Raw genomic sequence first — 17,324 nt, forward strand, 5'->3', positions numbered from 1 at the left:
GGGTGGGCTGGGGGGAGCAGCCAGAGGCAGAGAAGGGCCGTGTGCGAGCAGCCCTTCCCCGTTCCGAGCACCCGGGCACCTCAACCCCGCTTCCTCCTGCGGTGAGACCTCGCACAGCCCCTCGTGCCCTGGCCGTGCCTGGCAGTCGGCGGGTCAGTACTGCATGTCACGGTGGCAGCCGCCAGGGGAGCATGGGCAGAGGCTATGGAGGGACACGCGAGTCCGGGGCTGCAGCTCTTGGGGTGGCTCTGCCACGGTGTAGCAAAACCGCTGCGGGAGACGTGTGGGGCGCGGGGCCCCGCGGGGCTGCGGCCGAGAGGAGCGGGCAGGCGCGGATGCTGCTCTGCCCCCGCCCGAGACACTGCCGGGGGCCAGGGGAAAGGGCCGGGCCAAGCCCCAGCCGCCGGCGGGAGGGGAGCCGGGGCCGCCGGTCCGAGGCGGGACACACAGCCCGGGGCGGGGCCTGCCCGGGGCGGGCCCTGTCAGGCGGTGGGTCCGGCCCGTGCCGGTGCCGCCGCCGCCGCCGGTTCCGGACCGGGCCGTGGGGCCCCGATGTCTCCGCGAGCTGCCCCGCCGCGGTTCGGGCCGCTGCAGTTGGCGCTGGCGGCGGCGGGGACGGCGGCGGCGGCGCTGGATCTGTGCATGGACGGGTGGGTGGCGGCGGAGTACGCGCGGCGCGGGCAGCCCGGCTGGGCTGCGCTGTCGCTGTCGCTGCTCGCCGCCGCCTCGGCCGCCGCCCAGGCCTGCAGCTGGCTCTGGCTGCGCTCCGACCCGCCCGCGCTGCGCCCCGCCGTGCCCGTGGCGCTGCTCGCCGCCCTCCACCTCCTACAGCTCGGCTTTTTCTTTAGGTACGGCAGCCCCGCACCGAGTTCCCCGCGCGTCCCCGGGCATGACCCGCTGCGCCTCAGCCTCCCCGCGGGTGCCCGACCCTCTGCAGCTGCCTCTCGGCCCCTCCTGGCACCCGGGGACGGGGGTGGGCGGTGCCTTGGATGTCGGGAGGGCCAGGAGGTTCCCGGGCAGAGCGGTTCGGCCCAGTCCCGCGCTGGAGCCGGATGAAATGTGTCGGTGGGAGCCACCTTTGTCCCTGCAACTGAAGTTTCCCTCCGGCTCTGCTTTGTCTCCCGGTGCTGTTGCCGCTGCCCTCGGGACAAACGGAACAGCGCCCCGAAGCCTCGTCACGGCCTTGGCGCTCCCGGCAGTTCAAGGGAGCAGCGAGGCCTAGCCGGGGGAAGGGAATAATCCAGGCAGTCCCCTGAGGTCGATGCTGTTTTACACCTGCACTTCACCCATGGCTGGGCATCGTGTGACTACTGTGGTGCGTGGTTTGGGCAGGGAGAAGGAGGGCTTTGGACATAAATCAGTGGGGTTTGTTGTCCTGTCAGGAGTTCGTTGACCTTGTCAGGGCAGCGTGAGGACTAAGGTGTGTGGTGCCTTGCGTGGGCCCTCACCACCAGCTGGGTCCCCACACAGGTGCCTCCATGCTCTGAAAGTGGGCTGGAAGGTGTGCTGGGCAAAGGCAGAGGAGGAGGATGAGCAGAGACACATGGCGTTCCTCTCCCACGACATCAGCATGCTGCGTCTCTTCGAGACCTTCCTGGAGAACACCCCACAGCTCACCCTGCTCCTCTACATTATTCTGCGGACAAACAAGGCTGAGCTCTCCCAAGGTGAGGGGTCTGGGGCCAAGGGAGGGGGCTGCGGGGGTGCAGGCTTGGAGTCAGAGTGGGCTTGGATGAGGCAGACTGGAGAGGCTGTCCAGGGACTGGAAGACCCAGCAAGACACTTGTAGTGTCATTCTGCTCCTATGTCACTCCTTCCTTTGACATGTCACACTATAGGGTGGACCCCTGTCCTGCACTCACATGCCACAGTGGACCATGCTGGGCTTGGGGTGGGAAGGTTGAAGCTGGGGGACCACTGTGGTCATTCTCTTATGTGCCCCAGGAGAGGCTGAGGGTCAGGTGAGAAATCAGGCGCCCTCTGCAGAGTGGAGAGGTGCTGATGTTGGAATGGGTGGAGCATAGGCTGCTGAGCAGGTGCTGTGGTGCCCTTCCTGGGGTGGGGAGTAGGTGTCACTGCAGGGAAATGGGGAGCCCAACAACGTGAGAGCCAGCATTCACCTGCCTCTGTGGGCTGGGGGCTTCCACGCCTGGGAGATGGGCTCTCTCCCAGCACTTCTTCCCCATCTGAGCAAGGCCAGGCACCAGCCTCCTTGTCCTCGGGGAGGGCAGAAGGCAAGGAGAGAAATGTGGGTGCTGATGCTCTGAGCCCCTCAAAAAGCAGCTGCTTTTTGAGCTGGGGGGAAGCTCATTTTAGCAGTACTGGGCAGAGAGAGGTTTGAGCCGGGCTGGGCCACCCTCCCCCCTCAGCATCTTCACCTCTGTATTTGCAGGCCTGGGAATCGGCACCGCATTCCTGTGTGTGTCCTGGTCTCTGCTGGACTACCACCAGTCCCTGCGCTCCTTCCTACAGGACAAGTATGAGCTGAGCCTGGGCTCTTCTATCATCTACTTCCTATGGAACCTCTTCCTCATCTGCCCCCGCATCCTGGTGGTTGCCCTCTTCGCCCTGCTCTGGCCCTATGGTGTGGCTCTCCATTTCCCACTTGTGTGGCTGGCCATGTTCCTCTGGGTCAGCCTTCAGGGCACGGACTTCATGGAATCATCCGGCCCCGAGCAGCTTTACCGGGCCATGGTGGCTGTGATCCTCTACTTCAGCTGGTTCAATGTGGCACAGGGGAGGACACTGTACCGCAGCATCATCTACCATGGCTTCATCCTCGTGGACAGCACCCTGCTGACCCTTGCCTGGCTCTGGGGCTGGGCTCCCTCTGAGGAGTACTCATACCTCCTCCCAGTGGTCTCTGCTGCCCTGCCCTGCTACCTCCTGGGGCTGGGGCTGAGGGTCACCTACTACAAGTGGCTGCACCCCAACATGCAGGTGCAGCAGGAAGGTAGCTACGACGAGGTGGATGCCAGTGGAGGGAGTGGTGGGCTGGAGTTTCGCTCGTTCTTGGAACCAGACCTTGTGAACAGGCGGATGCAGTGGCTCGCCCAGACCCAGTTCCCCTTGTCCCAGCCAGCACGGCAGCACTTCGTGAATGGGGCTGCTGCTGTGGAGTCTGCTGTCTGAGGGCAGGCCCTCTAAAGGGACATGAGGGGGAGGTAGACTTGTTGGTTGTGCCCCTGGTTGTACATCCCAGGCTGTTGTTTTTGACAGCCACAGGGACTTGGCAGAAACGAGGGGTGATGTGGAAACACCTGATGAGTCCCATGGCACTCAGCATGGCTGCCACGGCTGTACCCTCAAGGAAAGCCACAGTGTTTGTGGTGAGTCCAGCACATTGTGGCATATGGCTGCACTGCTGTGTCAGCTTTTCTTGTTATTTATTACTAGCTTTTTCAAAAAAGAAAAATGAAAACAAGAGCACTGGTTTATTTTCTCTGTGCCTCTCCTGGGCCTGCTGCTGCCATTGCTGTGCACGGATCTGGGTGGCAGGGCAGGGAGAACTTGTTTCCTCTATGGTTGTGGCTATCTGACCTGTCTGTTTCCAGCCAGGATTTTCCTTCTTGTGTTAGTTTTGGTGTCAAGGTCAAAGCTCACCTGTTATTGTGTGTTCAGGAAGGGATGGGGAAGGAGGCCTGTGCTGGGAAAGTGGCTGTAGGGTGGCTCAGAGCTTCTGGCTTATTACGGACACCTCATGCTCCCTTGGCTGCCATTCCCACCACCACAGCCTGGGCAGCGCTCCCAAGGCTGTGACCAGGTGTAGTGGTTTGGTCCAAAATACTCATTACTTACTTATTTACCTTCTGTGAGATAAGAATTAGGAGAAAGCAAAGCAGGCACAAAACTTAAAAGAATATAAAGAAGTTTATTAACAGACCTAAAAGGAAGGGGAAAAAAAATCAGACCACACCTTCAGAACACTTCTCCCCCCACCTTTCTCCCTTCTCCCACTGACAATATAAAAAGACAACCCTTGAGATTTTCAGTCAGTTTACCACTTCTATAATAATCTTTTTCAGTTCACTTAGGGAGAGGAGCCTCTCTTGCTCATGCTATGGAGACATCTCCACAAGAAATTCTCTCATGGCTTCAGTATCACAGCAAGACAGCTGCCCGGGTTGGTTCTCTGCTCACATCATGTGAGAGTCCCCTCCCCTGACTTGCAGCTTTCCTCACAACTGCTTTCAAGGGTCCAATCTTGAGCTACTGGGGTACCATTGTAAGGTTGAGCCGTTCAGAAACAAAGGTTCTCTTCACCCATCTCTGGGAGTATCTTCATCTCTAGGTATAGAGGCCCTCCTCCTTCCCTGGGAGCAAAAGGGTCCTCATCAAATTACAGCTACTGTCATTTGCTCATTTCAGCACAAGTACTTCTGCTCACAGTTACAGTCTGAACACTCCAACCCCCATGCTTTCATGAAATTACAGCGGGTACTCTGATACATCATAGTCCATCACCACCATAGCTTTACAACAGAATTTCAGCTTCTAAGCATCTCCTCTTTCTCCTCCCTCAGGGTTTCAGCTCTTCCTTCTTCACTGACTTTGGTGTCTCTATGATGTTTTCTTCACCTTCCCTCTTCCTCAGACTTGGAAGAGGATTAATGCCTGCAGGCTTCATCTGTTCTGGAGGAAATTTACAGCACTAAAGGGTTAATCTCACCCTGGCCTTGCAGCTGGAGTTCGCTTATTGCTGTTGGTCACATGATCTTTGCCAGGCAGTGGGCACCTTCAGCTGAATCTTCACCCGCACTGGGGCTGCCTGCAGGGAGCAGGGCTGTGAGGGGAGGGCTGCAGATGGAACAGGGCCGCATGGCCCCCCCCACACAGTTACCTGTCCCAAGGCTGGAAGCAAGAGAGAGCTTTCCTGGGGTTTGTTTGTTCATTCTTAAATGTGGACCACAGAGGCATGTCAAGCTCTTTAAGTGGCTTAGAAAGTTGTCAATATTCAAACTAGCCAGTTGATAGGTTCTGTCAGGTCACAGAGGAAGCTGTAAGCACCTCTTTGCAAGAGAATCACTTCTGTAGCTATGCTAACCCATGACACCAGGCTGGAGTTGGCCACAGCCAGTTTCTCAGCCATAGGTGGCTGTTGATGTGGTCAGTGGGGTCAGTAGTGAGGTCAGTGCTGTGCTGGCTCCTGGGCACAGACACCCACCCCGGAGCAGCGCCTGCCTTTTGCTGTTGCCCAGCTGGCAGCTGTGGCATGTCCTGGCTGCCAACAGCACTGACCTTTGGCTCCTTGCCCTCACCTCCATCAGATCCTTCCCAGCACGCCATCCCAGGAGAGAACCTCCATACCTGGGAAGGCAGCGGGATGCCGCTGGAAGAGCAGCTGAAATGCTGTTTCACAGCTGCTCCTATAAAAAGCTCAGCCCTGCCCAGGGCCAGCAGCACTGCAGCAGAAGGTGGGAGAGTGGCATGCAAAAGAAAATGGGAAAGTTTGTGCAGGAAGCACCATGTGCCTCCCCATGGCACCTCAGCAGAGCCCAGGAGCAGGTCCCTGCCCCACTGGCTCCCCAGGGGCATGGGGGCTCTGGTGGCTGCACTGTGACCTGTGGCACCCTGAATGCTCCTGGTGGCACCAAGCCTGGCTCGGGCTGTCACAGGGGTGGGGACTGACACAGGGGCAGAGAACAGGCTGAAGCACTGACTATAGAAAATAAAGACTTTATTATTTTTTTCCAGTTCACAGGACAGTTCCCATTACAGACCATGAACAGGCAAAGGTCCCACAGCCAGCAGCACCCAGGACTCACCCCTTGTAGTGCAGCAAGAGGTGGTGTGGGCTCCAGGGGTCCTACTGCTTCCCACCACTGCCAGCATAGACATCCCCTCAAGGGCTGTTGGAGGCAACAAATATTAGTGGATCAGGTGGTTTTTAAAGCCTCCGTGGCTGTGTTGAAGCTGAAGGGGAGGCCAGCAGCACCCAGGTGAGCTCAGGTGCTCTAAGCCTGCAGGCTGACTGTCCTTCAGGTGTTCAGGTTTGCTCTCCCATTACCCCTGACCTGACTGTAGCTGAACTGGTGACAGAGACAGGAGAAAATCAATGCTTGGATAGAGGTGCTGTTCCTGCCTCAAGAGAGACGGGAAAAGGCTTAAATTCAGCCAGTAGAGGAAAAAATAAAATAGCCAGGTCACCCCTTTATTAACAAAACACAGAAATGTACCATCAACCTCCTGTTATAAAAGTACTTTACATACATTCAAGGAAACATCATATAAATATCAGTATGAAATGTCAGTGGCTGCGAGTTCCACACTCAGCTAAAATTTTACCAACGTCTTAAAATTTCCCTAAAACATTTAAAGTAAACAAACACAAAGCACAGCCAGCTACCAGGCAGCTCAGGCCCGCAGGTCCAGCACCTGCTGCCAGTGCCTGGGCAAACCCAGCCCCTCTCTAGCATGGCTCTGGTCAGCTGCTTCCGATGAGAGCAAAGCACAGGGGCTGCTTGGCCATGCCAGTGTTGGGAGGTTAAGGCACAGCTTTTAATCCCAAAGTTCAGCCAGTTGGAGTACAAGATGTGCTCCCAAACCTGCTTGCAGGAGACCTTTGGATAGGCTGGGAACCTGCTGAGGGATGTTCAGCATCAGCACAGACTCTTTGACTACAACTGAGTTCTGATCCTCTGGTGACATTTCCAATCCTGGGAGCAGTGAGGCTCCTCACCACAGCTCTGGCACTTCACAAGGACCCCAGAGGAACTGGACTCTATGGACCCAGCAGTAAGGGAGCTGGAGCTGCCCCAGGTGCCTTGGAACAGGTGCAAACACACCTGAGGTCTCCATTTGGTGTAGACAGAGAACTTCCCTGGGTCCTGCTCCCCTTTCCAAATCCACTGCTGAGCACTCCCAGCACAGCCTGTTTGCCCCCCAGGCTCTGCTGGGCCAGCAGCCCCCAAGGCAGCCAAGCACCTTTATCTCTGCTGAGCTGCCCAGTGACACCCACAGCAGAGTCCTCAGATCCTCCTCATGGGATGAGCAGTTACGCTGCTGGCGGGCAGGAACTCCCACATGTATTTGTGTGCATATTTGAGCTGCAGAGCTCCTGGGGAAATACACAGACCCAGTATCCATCTGGGATCACACCTGGCAAGGAGCTGAAATGGAAAGCAGATCACTCCTGACTCCAGTGACCACCCTGGAGAAAGAGAATTGCCTTTGATTCCAATTTAATTATTAAAAAAAAAAAAAAAGAAACAACAAAGGGAAACTGGAGCTGGTACCATGTGAAATAGACCTCCCGGGTCCAGTCCCTGAGCATGAGGTATCCAAACCCCTGCCTCTAGGCACCTTCTGCCCCATGGTCACTGGAGCTGGCCCAGGAACAGATGCTCCCAGGGCACAGCAGAGCCTGTGCCAAGCAGGCCCAGCAGCTCCCCCTGCACTGATGGAAATTAACCCTCAGTAATTAATGCTATGAAAGAAATGTAGCAAACACATCCCTGCCTGTATGGGCACAGCAAATGGGTCTGTGTCTTCCCTGCAGTGACAGACTTTCAGCCCAGTGTCCCGATGGTGATATGGGGCTGGTGACCACAATCTGGAGAGGTCTGGGTGCAGCCACAGGGCTGGCTCTGCAGGAGCAGCAGTGGCAGGTTCTGGGGCACAGCACACACCTGTCCTCAGGGCACCTGCTGATCTGGTGCCATCGGGGTACATGGGGGAGACCACCAAACACAGCCTGAGTTGGCACAAAACCAACTGGGCTGGCCCCTGTGCCAGCCCCAGTCCCTAGCTGGCTGTTCCTGGCCAGAGGAGCTGCAGGCCAGTGACTCCAGCCTCTATACTGAGACAGGAGCAGAAAAATCCCTCCCAAGTGCTCCATGCTGCCAAGTCACAGTGTCTTAGAAAATTAAGTCCCTCTTAACAAGGCATTTGTTTCTCACTATGTAGTTAGGCTAATGTAAAGAATATAAGAAAATTGAATCTGATTCTACTAAAAGGAACTTATAAACGGAGTCAGGAAGGCAGAGATGAAGGTTATACCATAGCCAGAGCCTTCTCTTCAACATTCATGAGGATTTAGGAATTAGATTATTCCTAGTCCAGGTGAGGACTCTGTTCACATCTGAGCAGTCTGCACCAGTCTGCTGTACCTCATGTTCACAGGCGGTTTCATTTTTCTTTACAGGGAAAATCTGTGGGATCTACAGTCCAGACCAAGGCTGGAATCCAGTGATCTCAAGGCTGGAATCCAGTGATCTCCTGCTGGCTAACAGGGCTTGTGCACACATTGACTAGAAGCCACTGGGATCAACTCGGAACACCAATACTTGCCTCTACAATGAACCACATATCCCAGATGCATTCCCTTACCTTTATATTTTCCAGTAATCCCACACTGAGGAAATAACATAAGGACATTGTAATAAATTAACTGTTTTGAATACCCAGGGAAGGAGAGAGGACACATTTTACAGCAATAGAGGTATTTTTGACATTTTCATTAATATTTCCTATGAAAAAAAACATAGCTCTTCGGCTTTGCAAAACAAGGGAGGTTTAAGCTCTGCCATCAGCATTTTCCTATAAAAATAAAGTTTTGTGTTTACTTGGGTTCTACAACTAAGCTGAATAGAAAGGAGAAGGCTCTTACAAATACATCTGCTGTTTTATGGCCCCTCCCTCTGGAGACACCTGCCAGAGGCATTCAGCTGGCTCTGTAAGTCCCTTCTGCAGACAAGCTCTAGCTCTGCTGAGTCTAGGGCTTCATTACAGGACACCTCTGGACTTGGCAGGGGCTATGCTCCCGAGGAACGACCTGCTGTCATATTCCACTGTACAGTTTGCATTAAATATGTTTTCTTCATCAAGCTGAAAAGTGAGTCCCCAAACATGTGAGATTTCTGCCCCCCCCAGTAATGGAGAGGGCTTGCAGGAGCTTCAGTCATGTCTTTGCTCCAACTTCTTACAGGAAGTCTAACTCGAGGGCTTGGTGAAGGGACACGAGGTCGGCGTGATTTGTGATCCTCCAGAACGGCATGTTGTGCTGTAACAGAGGACAGTCAGGTTTATGCAGGGATTTTCAGCTGAGGTTGAAGCAGGCTGAGTAGAGCTGCAGGGCTGTGCAGTGTGGTGGTTCTGAGCACGCCATGCTCAGGAGGGACCTCGGCCACATGCACATCCATATCTGGAGCCCATCTTATGTGCGCATCTGTGTGTGACAGGCATCAGCACTGTCAGCTGCTCATGATGGAAACCTTGGCTGTGAGCTGCTGCTGCACCCAGGAATGCCTGTCCAGGGCCCCCAGGAAACCTGCATGGGCAACAGCTCTGGCACGTGGCAGAACACGTGAAGCCTGCGGAGTCAAGGTCCTGACAGTCATCGTTGCACTTCACTGCTAATTAGCACAACTGAACGACCCGTCTAGGCCTGTCCAAATCAATCAAACTCTGCTCCTTGTTTATAATCCAGCCTAATGGCAGGCACTGTATTGACCTGCTGCTGTTCCTGCACCCTGAATCCTCTGTGCTCCTGAGAAACTGCATTATCCTGATAGTCACAGGCTATGATCAGGATACAGAACCATAGAATCATCAAGGGTGGAAGGGACCTCCAAGATCACGGAGTCCAACCTTTCAACATGCTATATCCAACATGATATGCTAAGACTCTGCTGACAGGGACAGTGTTATATGCAATCCTAAACAATAGTAAAAGAGAAACTTTAAACACCTAGGAGCCGGAAAACTGCCCATCTTAACACAAAGGAAGATCTCTTGCATCAAAGACAAACTTTGCTCCTGGTTGCCCTGGCCTGAAGAGCTCAGCCTTGGAACAAGAGTTCTTGTAGGCAAAGCCTGCCAGCAACTTCCCTTTGCATTGCCCCACCTCTGCAGTCAGACCCACCTGCTTGGCTGCGACCTCCTCATCACGCCCGTCTCCAATCACCACGTAAGTGACCTTCTTTCCAAACCGTGACACGATCCTCTCGAAGCAGCTCTCTTTACCTGCCAAAGACAATCCTCCTGTAAGGACCCTCAGGCAGAGAGAAATAGAGCCTGAAAAGGTCCCTTCCTCCCAGTATGGAAACACTTCTTGTCTTACTAGGCAGGGGTAGCACCCAGTTCAGCTCCCAAGGCCAGAAGCCTCGACCAGCTGGACCACAGCATGGGGCTCCTCAGCTGCAGAAATGGCAGTTCCCCATATAAAAATCCCAGCTTATCCCCAGCAGATGCTGCAGTGCCAGACTTGGCACAACCCCTTACCTATTTTTGTAGCACTATAAATATTTTCAATGGGAAACACCTCGCCCAATCCATACAGGAGAACTTTGGCAAGAGCTGGCATCAGTTGGGTGGTTGTGATCAGGATGTTCTCACAGTTTTTTCTAAAAGAAGAAAAACACTTGTAACAGCACATCTACAGGCAGCGGTGCCAGGACTGCTCTGGGCAGTCTGATCAGCTTCCCCAGGTGCCAGGTGCTTTGCTGTCCTGCTTTCAGGAGGCATTTTAGGACAAGGTTTCGTAATTTTTGCTCATTTGCTTCTGGCAGAATTCTCTGTCAGAAAAACCATTTGGTGAGCATGGGGACCTTACTAACTACAGGTGTTTCAACAGAGAAACAGGGGTGGAGTTCTTGCCCTCAGTCACTTGGCCTCTCGGTGCCTGTGCCCAACAGCAGCAGCGTGATGGGGGCAGTGCCCAGCACAGCGCTGCACGTGAACCCGAGGGCGAGAAAGGGCTGAGAAAACCTCGCATGCACTTCCAGGTTCCATACCTGGACTGGATAAGCAGAAGGGATTTTAATGCAGTTTCCAGCCAGGAATCTGTCAGCACTTCTATGTCGGTCCTCAGTCGCTGCAGAGCTTCCCTCTTCTGTGGGCTAAGCAGGCCTGGAAGATAGGGAACACATGTTTGCCTGGCACATCTGACACGGGGAGAGCTGTCCCCCAGTGCACCAGCTGCCTGCTCTGCAATAAATAACAGAACTGAATGCCTCTGGAAGCTGGACTGTCTATCTCAAAGCAACTAAAGAAACCAGCTCCCAGTGACATGAATGAGCCCAGACATCCATCCAGGAGTCTGACCATGGAGAACTGGGCAGATACTTTTCTGCGATTATTTCAAAGCATTTCTCAGGATACATTTCTCAGGCAATCAAAGGCACTTCTCTCGTACAAAGCACTCACAGTAGCAGGGATCCAAGGCCACAGAGCAGGGGAAGGAACTCCTACAATCACTCTCTCTGACTTTCTGCTTTCCAAGGACCCTTTCCACTTTAAGCCCTTTTACACACCTTTTTTTAAACCACCCCCCCTTCTTTTATTCCCATGTTTGTAATTGCTTTTAGATATAATTTTCTTCAAGCCTCTGGTTTTGAATTAAAAGCAAACAGAAGTGGAGCCCATTTCTGCTCTTGACAGTAAACACAGCAAGAAAGGAGCACATGGATCCTGCACGTCTTTTCAATTTCCATCCATGACGTAGGAGCCCCCCTCACTCCAGCCGTCTGTTACACCAGTCCTCTGCAGTGAGGCCACGGAGGGACCCACAGCAGGCTGCACTGACAGCTACTTCATCATGTAGCTTTCCACAGGTACTGAAAAACTCTGTATCCAGGTTTCCCATGTGCAAAATACAAAATCATGGTCTGATCCCTACAAGAAATCCAGTAACTGCAGCACACCAAACTGCAGACCTATACTAGCAGATTTTTAATGCTCAAAGTTGTAGCTTTGAACACCTGGTTTTTAGAAAATATGTCCAAAAAAAACATCTATCAAGGTTTTTGCGTAGGCAAAGGGTACCCAAACCCACAACCAACCAGGCCAAGTCACCCTACCAGGTGAGCTGCTCCAGCAGCGTCCCTTTTCCAGGGATGGCAATGCCAAGATTCAGACTAAACAGAAAATGAATCTCCATTTGCTCACTATGGTTTGCATGATTATGACAGCTTTGGAGTTGAAAGGGAAGCAAAACTAGAAGGCTTTAAGTGACTTTGTGAAGAGAGATCAGAGAAGTCATGTCAGACTGTGGACCTGAGAGCCCAGGGGTGACCACTGTATTTCCTGACAATGGCCTGACCATGGCAGACTTAGTGGAAACATGAATGAGACCTCCTGAGCAGCAGGGCACATCAGTCATTCAGGCCGCTGCTGAGCAGAGTCCCAGGCAGCCTTTCATACCAAATTAGCAAAGGGATACTATCTGCACCAAAACTGTTGTCTCTAGGACTGAGTGACCATCCTTATCTCCACGATAAATCACAGCCTGCACTGGCACACTGTTCAGTTTTGGAAGACGTACCCTCCTAGATTCCATGGAAATTTGATCCCACTTAGCACTGGGAGAATGGTTTATTTCTCATGTCCACACATCAGGAAAGCCAAAGCTCTGAGGAAGGATGGAGTCTGGCCCCACAAACTCTGTTCGGTGCTCAGACCTCGGTGCAGGTGATCACTCACCTCCAACGTTGGTTTTGTATTTGTTGTAGATCTCGCGTACCCTGCGGTAGCGGAAGGCCAGTTTCCTCATCCAGTCCACTCCTTGCACACCCACTGAGGAGCTGTGGTTTGCGTTGCTTCCCGAGCCACTGAACCCATCCGTGGAGAAGTTGTAGTTGCTGTTCCAGGAAAGCAGATGTGTTAGGTGTGCCACAGCAGCAGAACCACTGAGGCATTTCTGGCAGGGCTGCCAATGGCAGCGCTGACAGCAGCTGGAAAACACTTTGGAGAGGAGCTGCACAAGCACCACAGCACCTGGAGAGTGGAGCCTGGCTCCTGTGGGAATGCATGCTGACATCCAACTACAGCTGCTGCTCTGAACTGCTGCACTGATACAACTCCTTTCCCATCCTCCACTACAAAACCGTCCTTTGCTCTTTGGCTGTTCACTCCTCTGCCATATAGAGCATCCTTCCCACTGACCCCTTCCTCATCCTGCAGCAATAAACCCCAGCACATCTTCCAAACACAACATCCATGCCTTTACATCACAACTGCAGCTCCACAAGCAGATGAGCTGCTTCACCAGCTTATGACTGCAGGAAGCAAGTCCTGCTTCACCACTTTCTCTGTATTTCTTTCTCCCTGACAGACCTTTCTCAGAATTTTTCATGAGCCAGTTCAGCTCAGTACAAAACCTACCTCACCCTGTTTGATAGTGAGCACCATAAGCTCTCAGGGATGCAAACCACAGGGAGACTTTCGAAGGTCAAGATCATGGAATCAGAGGATGATTTAAGCTGGATAGGATCTTCAAGATCATCTCATTCTAAACCCCTGCCATAGGCAGGGACTTTTTCCACTAGATCAGGTAACTAATCTAGTGCTGTCATGAGATCTGAAGTGTTGGTTCTCCATTCCTCACTTGTTCTTGAGCACAGAGGCAGCATTCAACAGTGGACAATATAATTCACAATATAATTTCAGAACTCTTAATGCTTTGTAGGTCTTCAAAGAAATTGCAAACAAACATTTTACCAGGTTTCATCCCCTGCACAATGCTGACCTCCATCCCTTAACCCCATCTGCATTTGAAGTCTTCACAAAACCTGATTACATCAGCAATACATTCCTGCATTCATCAGTACAACACCTTAGATCTTGGCCATTGTCATCAGATGCCACATCTTCTATGTGTACCTGGTCACACTCCTGTTAAAGACAAAAAAACCCCCAAAATAAAGTCATGTTGTGGTAATCCAGAAACACACTGAAATTTGCAGATTAAAGAAACTGTGATAGAAACCAATCTCTTCACACTTCCCAACAGCAACAAGCCATGCCACAGTGCCTCCACAAACCCACAGAGGTTCCACTAGCTCCTCTGCCAGTGCTGGGTTTTACTTCCCAGCCCCTAGAGGTCCTTGCCCAGCCTGGGATCTGAAGTACCAGACAGGATTGAAAAAAAGCACATTTCTATGGTATTTTGAGTTGTCTGCAGAAAAAGAACTTCAACACTCACTGAATAGGTTGGACTCAAAGCTCACTTGTCACTTGAAATCCTTCTGCCATTTCAAAAAAGCAAACAAACCAAAACAAAAATACCCCAAAACCACATTATCTGGTGAAACATTGCTATTCTATTTTCTCAAAAAATGTGCTGGCACTGCTGTGGCTCTGGTGCTTAGTGCAGCTGATTTAACTCACTAAACAACACCTACAGCAGTACATGTTGTGGCTGAGCACACAGCTAACACAGCCGTGACGCTCCTTCCAGCACAAGAGACTATTTGGCATTTTCATTTGGTTTTTGTTGCTTTTTTCCCTGAAGCACGGAGGTAACTCATTACCACCTTCGCAAAGTTCACTGCTGCCAGTAGTCACAGCCACAATGGAAATATCATTTAAGTCTCTGTTTGCATCAACAAAACCATCCTGCTTTTCCACTATGTGCATCAGTGATACACCTACACCTAACTGGTCCCTGTTCATATTCAGCCTTCCTAAGCCTCAAACTAGTGCTGTCAATTCTGCAAATTACATTGAGTGGAGTTACATCAAAGACAACACAATAGAAAAAGGGAGAGTGTTGTGTGTCCTCCATGGGTACAGCCTGCTTGTTTATGCAGCATGTCCTTCAAGCTGTTCCACAGCCAAAGTCACCTCCTGTATTCTGTCCTTGACTTAGTCACAGCCCTTGAGAACGGACATCCTCAAGACTGCCTTTTCCTCACATCTCTGGTCTCCATTTCAAAAGAGTATCAGTGGAAGCGAAGTGCTCACCAGTCCAGAAACGCAAATACAGGATGGAGCAGACATCACTCTTTTAATTTGTATGGGTTCAAGCAGAAACCCAGCAGAAACTGAGAGAGCTCCTGACACTAGAAGGCTGCAGAATGCCTGTCTCAGTTAAGAGTGCACCCCTGATTTGGCTGTGCTTACAACAAGCAGTAAGAGGCTCTGAAACACAGAGCCCTCACAAACAGTGCAGTGTAATTCTGACGCGGTAACATGGAGTTCTGCCTTCCAAACACATTTGCCATGTACCTCCAAGTCATTGAAAAACAAGTGAGTATCAGCAACTTCAAAAATCATCTCCTCCATGGACAGACCTGAGCCAATCACTAGCGTTGGATCCTGGAAAAATACAAAAAGAAAATGTAAATGCACCATGGATACAGGCAGAAGGGAATTGTCATGAATCTCTCATCAATTAAACCTCACAGAGTTTTCCACTGTATAGCAAACCTGGCATAATTCCAGCTACATTCAATGGTGTGAACTACAATTTCCCTAGTATTTTAAGCAACTCAATAAAAAAAAAAAAAAAAAAGAAAGAAAACCAAAGAAAGATCCACATTCTGATAATACATTGACCCAAAAGTAACAGAACACTTCAGTACTCCACAGGAGAGACTGATGCATTTTTACAGTCAGCACATACAAAACATTCAAAAATCTACAATGTATTTTGAAGGAGAAAAAAACATTTCCTTTCCCTATGTGCCAGGACCTCAGTAATTCCCAGTGAGGATAAAACTAGTTTGACAGACTTGCATTTTAAGAAGGGACATGTTGGTGGATGTCCATCTCCTAGCTCTGTATAAAGCCAAATTTAGTACTTTCCCTGCCCCAAACTGCCAACAAATTAGAAGTACCACCCCTTACAGAGTTTAAAAAAAAAAAAATCTATTCCTTTTCCAAAGACTAACATTTCATTCTGCATGACAGAAATGGGTTTTCTTCCATGGAAAAGACAGTATTACCTTGCCATATTTTTGAGCATAAGACCCTGTAAGAAGGGAATGGAAGATGATGATGGTCTCATCCAGGTCCCAGAGAAACACCCGCTGCAGAGAGAACAAGAGCTTTGGTACAGAAGGACTTTGATATTGAGAGCCAGGCCAACATGTGGGGCGGAATAACCCCTCACACTGGTCCAGGCTGAAGAAGCTGGAGGGCATACTGGACACCAGTATAAGCCAGTAGCACTCTCTGGATAAGATGACCATCCTGCTGAAATGTGCCACATGTGCCAGAAAGGAGGTGCTGTCTCAACCCAGCTGGCACTGGGAAGGTTACCCCAGATTGCATTCCTGGTCCCAGAGATCTGTGAGGAAATGAGAGTTGCCAGCAAAATGCTATCGAGATGGTCAGCAGCCCAGAGGAGAGGAGAGGCTAAGGATGGCTTATTTCAGCAAAGAGGAGACTCAGGGATATATAACAGGAGACCACAACTAATTGAAAGGGAACTTCAAAGGAGATAGAGATAAATTCTTCTCAACAGTGGCAGATGGAAAATTGCTGTGGAAGAAGAAGGGGAAATTTGCAGCATGGGCAATTCCAACTGGAGACAGAAAACCTTCTTCCCTGGCTGGATGTGGTAGTGCTGGGACAGATCTCTAGGGACAGGATCTCACTGTCTAGGTACAGGATCTTCAGCTTTAGAGGCTCTTTGTGGCTCAGGCAGACAAAGCCATAGCCCCAGTGCTGGGAACAGCCCTGCTCTGAGCATGGGGCTGTAGTAGAGACACCCGGATGTCTCCTCAATGACACCACTAGGATTCCAAGACCCATTTAAGTGATGCTTTGGGTTTGAAGGGGACTTTGAAAGCCATCCAGTTCCATCCCCTCTGCCATGGGCAGGGACACCTTCCATTAGACCAGGTTGCTCCAATCCCCATCCAACCTAGCCTTGGACACTTCCAGGGAGGGGGCAGCCATTAATTTCCTGGGCAGCCTGTGCCAGGGCCTTCCCACCCTCACAGGGAAGACATTTTTTCCTAATATCAAATCTAAACCTATTCTCTTTCAATTTGAACCCATGGGGACAGAACTTTTAGTAGGGCCTGTAGTGATAGAACAAGGGGGAATGGTTTTAAACCCAAAGAGAGTAAATTTCGACTAGATGTAAAGAAGACACTGGCACATGTTGCCCAGAGAGGTGGTGGATGCCCCATCCCTGAAAACATTCAAGACCAGGTTGGATAGAGCTCTGAGCAACCTGACCTACTTGAACATGTCCCTGTTCATTGCATGGTGATTGGACTAGATGACCCTGAAAGGTCTCTTCAAACCCAAACCATTCTATAATCCCCTTCCATTTCCATGGAGACAGAATGAAAAAAAGGGAGGAAAATGTTCACCATCACACTATTCTGCAATGCTACCTCTAGAAAAGAGGATCTCTATTTACCTCCAGTTCACTGTCCTGTGAGGAGGAGGTATCTGCTTTCCTCTTCCCTCTGTTCTTTCCAGGGATGTTTTTTCTTGCTTGCTCATCTAACTCTTTACTTGCTGTTGCTCTTGGTAGCAAAGGACTTGTGGATGCATCTCCTAGAAGAAAGAAATCACACAGCTCTCATCCCCCCATGTCTCAAAATAAACACCAATACAGCAATGGCCACAAACCACCTTAGCAAAAG

At 51.3% G+C, this 17,324-nt stretch overlaps 2 protein-coding genes across 8 annotated transcripts in view; one reads left to right on the forward strand and one right to left on the reverse strand.

Annotated features, from left to right (window-relative positions):
- Positions 1 to 518: 518 nt before the first annotated feature.
- XKR8 (XK related 8) lies at positions 519 to 8,605 on the forward strand. Of its 3 annotated transcripts, none has more exons than XR_005603581.1 (4): positions 519 to 848; positions 1,471 to 1,667; positions 2,393 to 3,329; positions 8,144 to 8,230. XR_005603581.1 is itself a non-coding variant. In XM_039564552.1 (4 exons), exons 1-4 carry the CDS (start codon positions 553 to 555, stop codon positions 8,251 to 8,253), a joined length of 1,164 nt encoding a protein of 387 aa, XP_039420486.1. In that variant the 5' UTR covers positions 519 to 552; the 3' UTR covers positions 8,254 to 8,605. The 3 variants fall into 3 exon arrangements, 2 of the variants coding, with proteins under 2 accessions (XP_039420486.1, XP_039420485.1); XM_039564552.1 differs by having other exon boundaries at positions 2,393 to 2,953; positions 8,144 to 8,605; XM_039564551.1 differs by lacking the exon at positions 8,144 to 8,230 and having other exon boundaries at positions 2,393 to 3,437.
- Positions 5,661 to 17,324, reverse strand: part of EYA3 (EYA transcriptional coactivator and phosphatase 3) — a 58,534-nt gene continuing 46,870 nt past the window's right edge. For all 5 annotated transcript variants that reach the window (XM_039564548.1, XM_039564547.1, XM_039564545.1 and 2 more), the window contains 9 exons: positions 17,096 to 17,235; positions 15,666 to 15,749; positions 14,947 to 15,036; positions 13,553 to 13,611; positions 12,421 to 12,578; positions 10,734 to 10,848; positions 10,222 to 10,343; positions 9,863 to 9,963; positions 5,661 to 9,001 (listed from right to left, as the gene is read on the reverse strand). In XM_039564548.1, the coding sequence (XP_039420482.1) occupies positions 8,921 to 9,001; positions 9,863 to 9,963; positions 10,222 to 10,343; positions 10,734 to 10,848; positions 12,421 to 12,578; positions 13,553 to 13,611; positions 14,947 to 15,036; positions 15,666 to 15,749; positions 17,096 to 17,235 (950 nt within the window). In that variant the 3' untranslated portion in view covers positions 5,661 to 8,920. The remainder of the gene's footprint in view (positions 9,002 to 9,862; positions 9,964 to 10,221; positions 10,344 to 10,733; positions 10,849 to 12,420; positions 12,579 to 13,552; positions 13,612 to 14,946; positions 15,037 to 15,665; positions 15,750 to 17,095; positions 17,236 to 17,324) is intronic.

The sequence above is a fragment of the Corvus cornix genome, chromosome 23 (assembly GCF_000738735.6).
Source record: "Corvus cornix cornix isolate S_Up_H32 chromosome 23, ASM73873v5, whole genome shotgun sequence".
Lineage (NCBI taxonomy): Eukaryota > Metazoa > Chordata > Aves > Passeriformes > Corvidae > Corvus > Corvus cornix.

What these genes read in the sequence shown, in the direction of transcription:
- XKR8 (XM_039564551.1), top strand. Translation starts at nt 553, where the DNA reads ATGTCTCCGCGAGCTGCCCCGCCGCGGTTCGGGCCGCTGCAGTTGGCG. An exon ending in CAGCTCGGCTTTTTCTTTAG is followed by an intron (nt 849 to 1,470) that starts GTACGGCAGCCC and finishes GTCCCCACACAG; the next exon opens with GTGCCTCCATGCTCTGAAAG. An exon ending in CAAGGCTGAGCTCTCCCAAG is followed by an intron (nt 1,668 to 2,392) that starts GTGAGGGGTCTG and finishes CTGTATTTGCAG; the next exon opens with GCCTGGGAATCGGCACCGCA.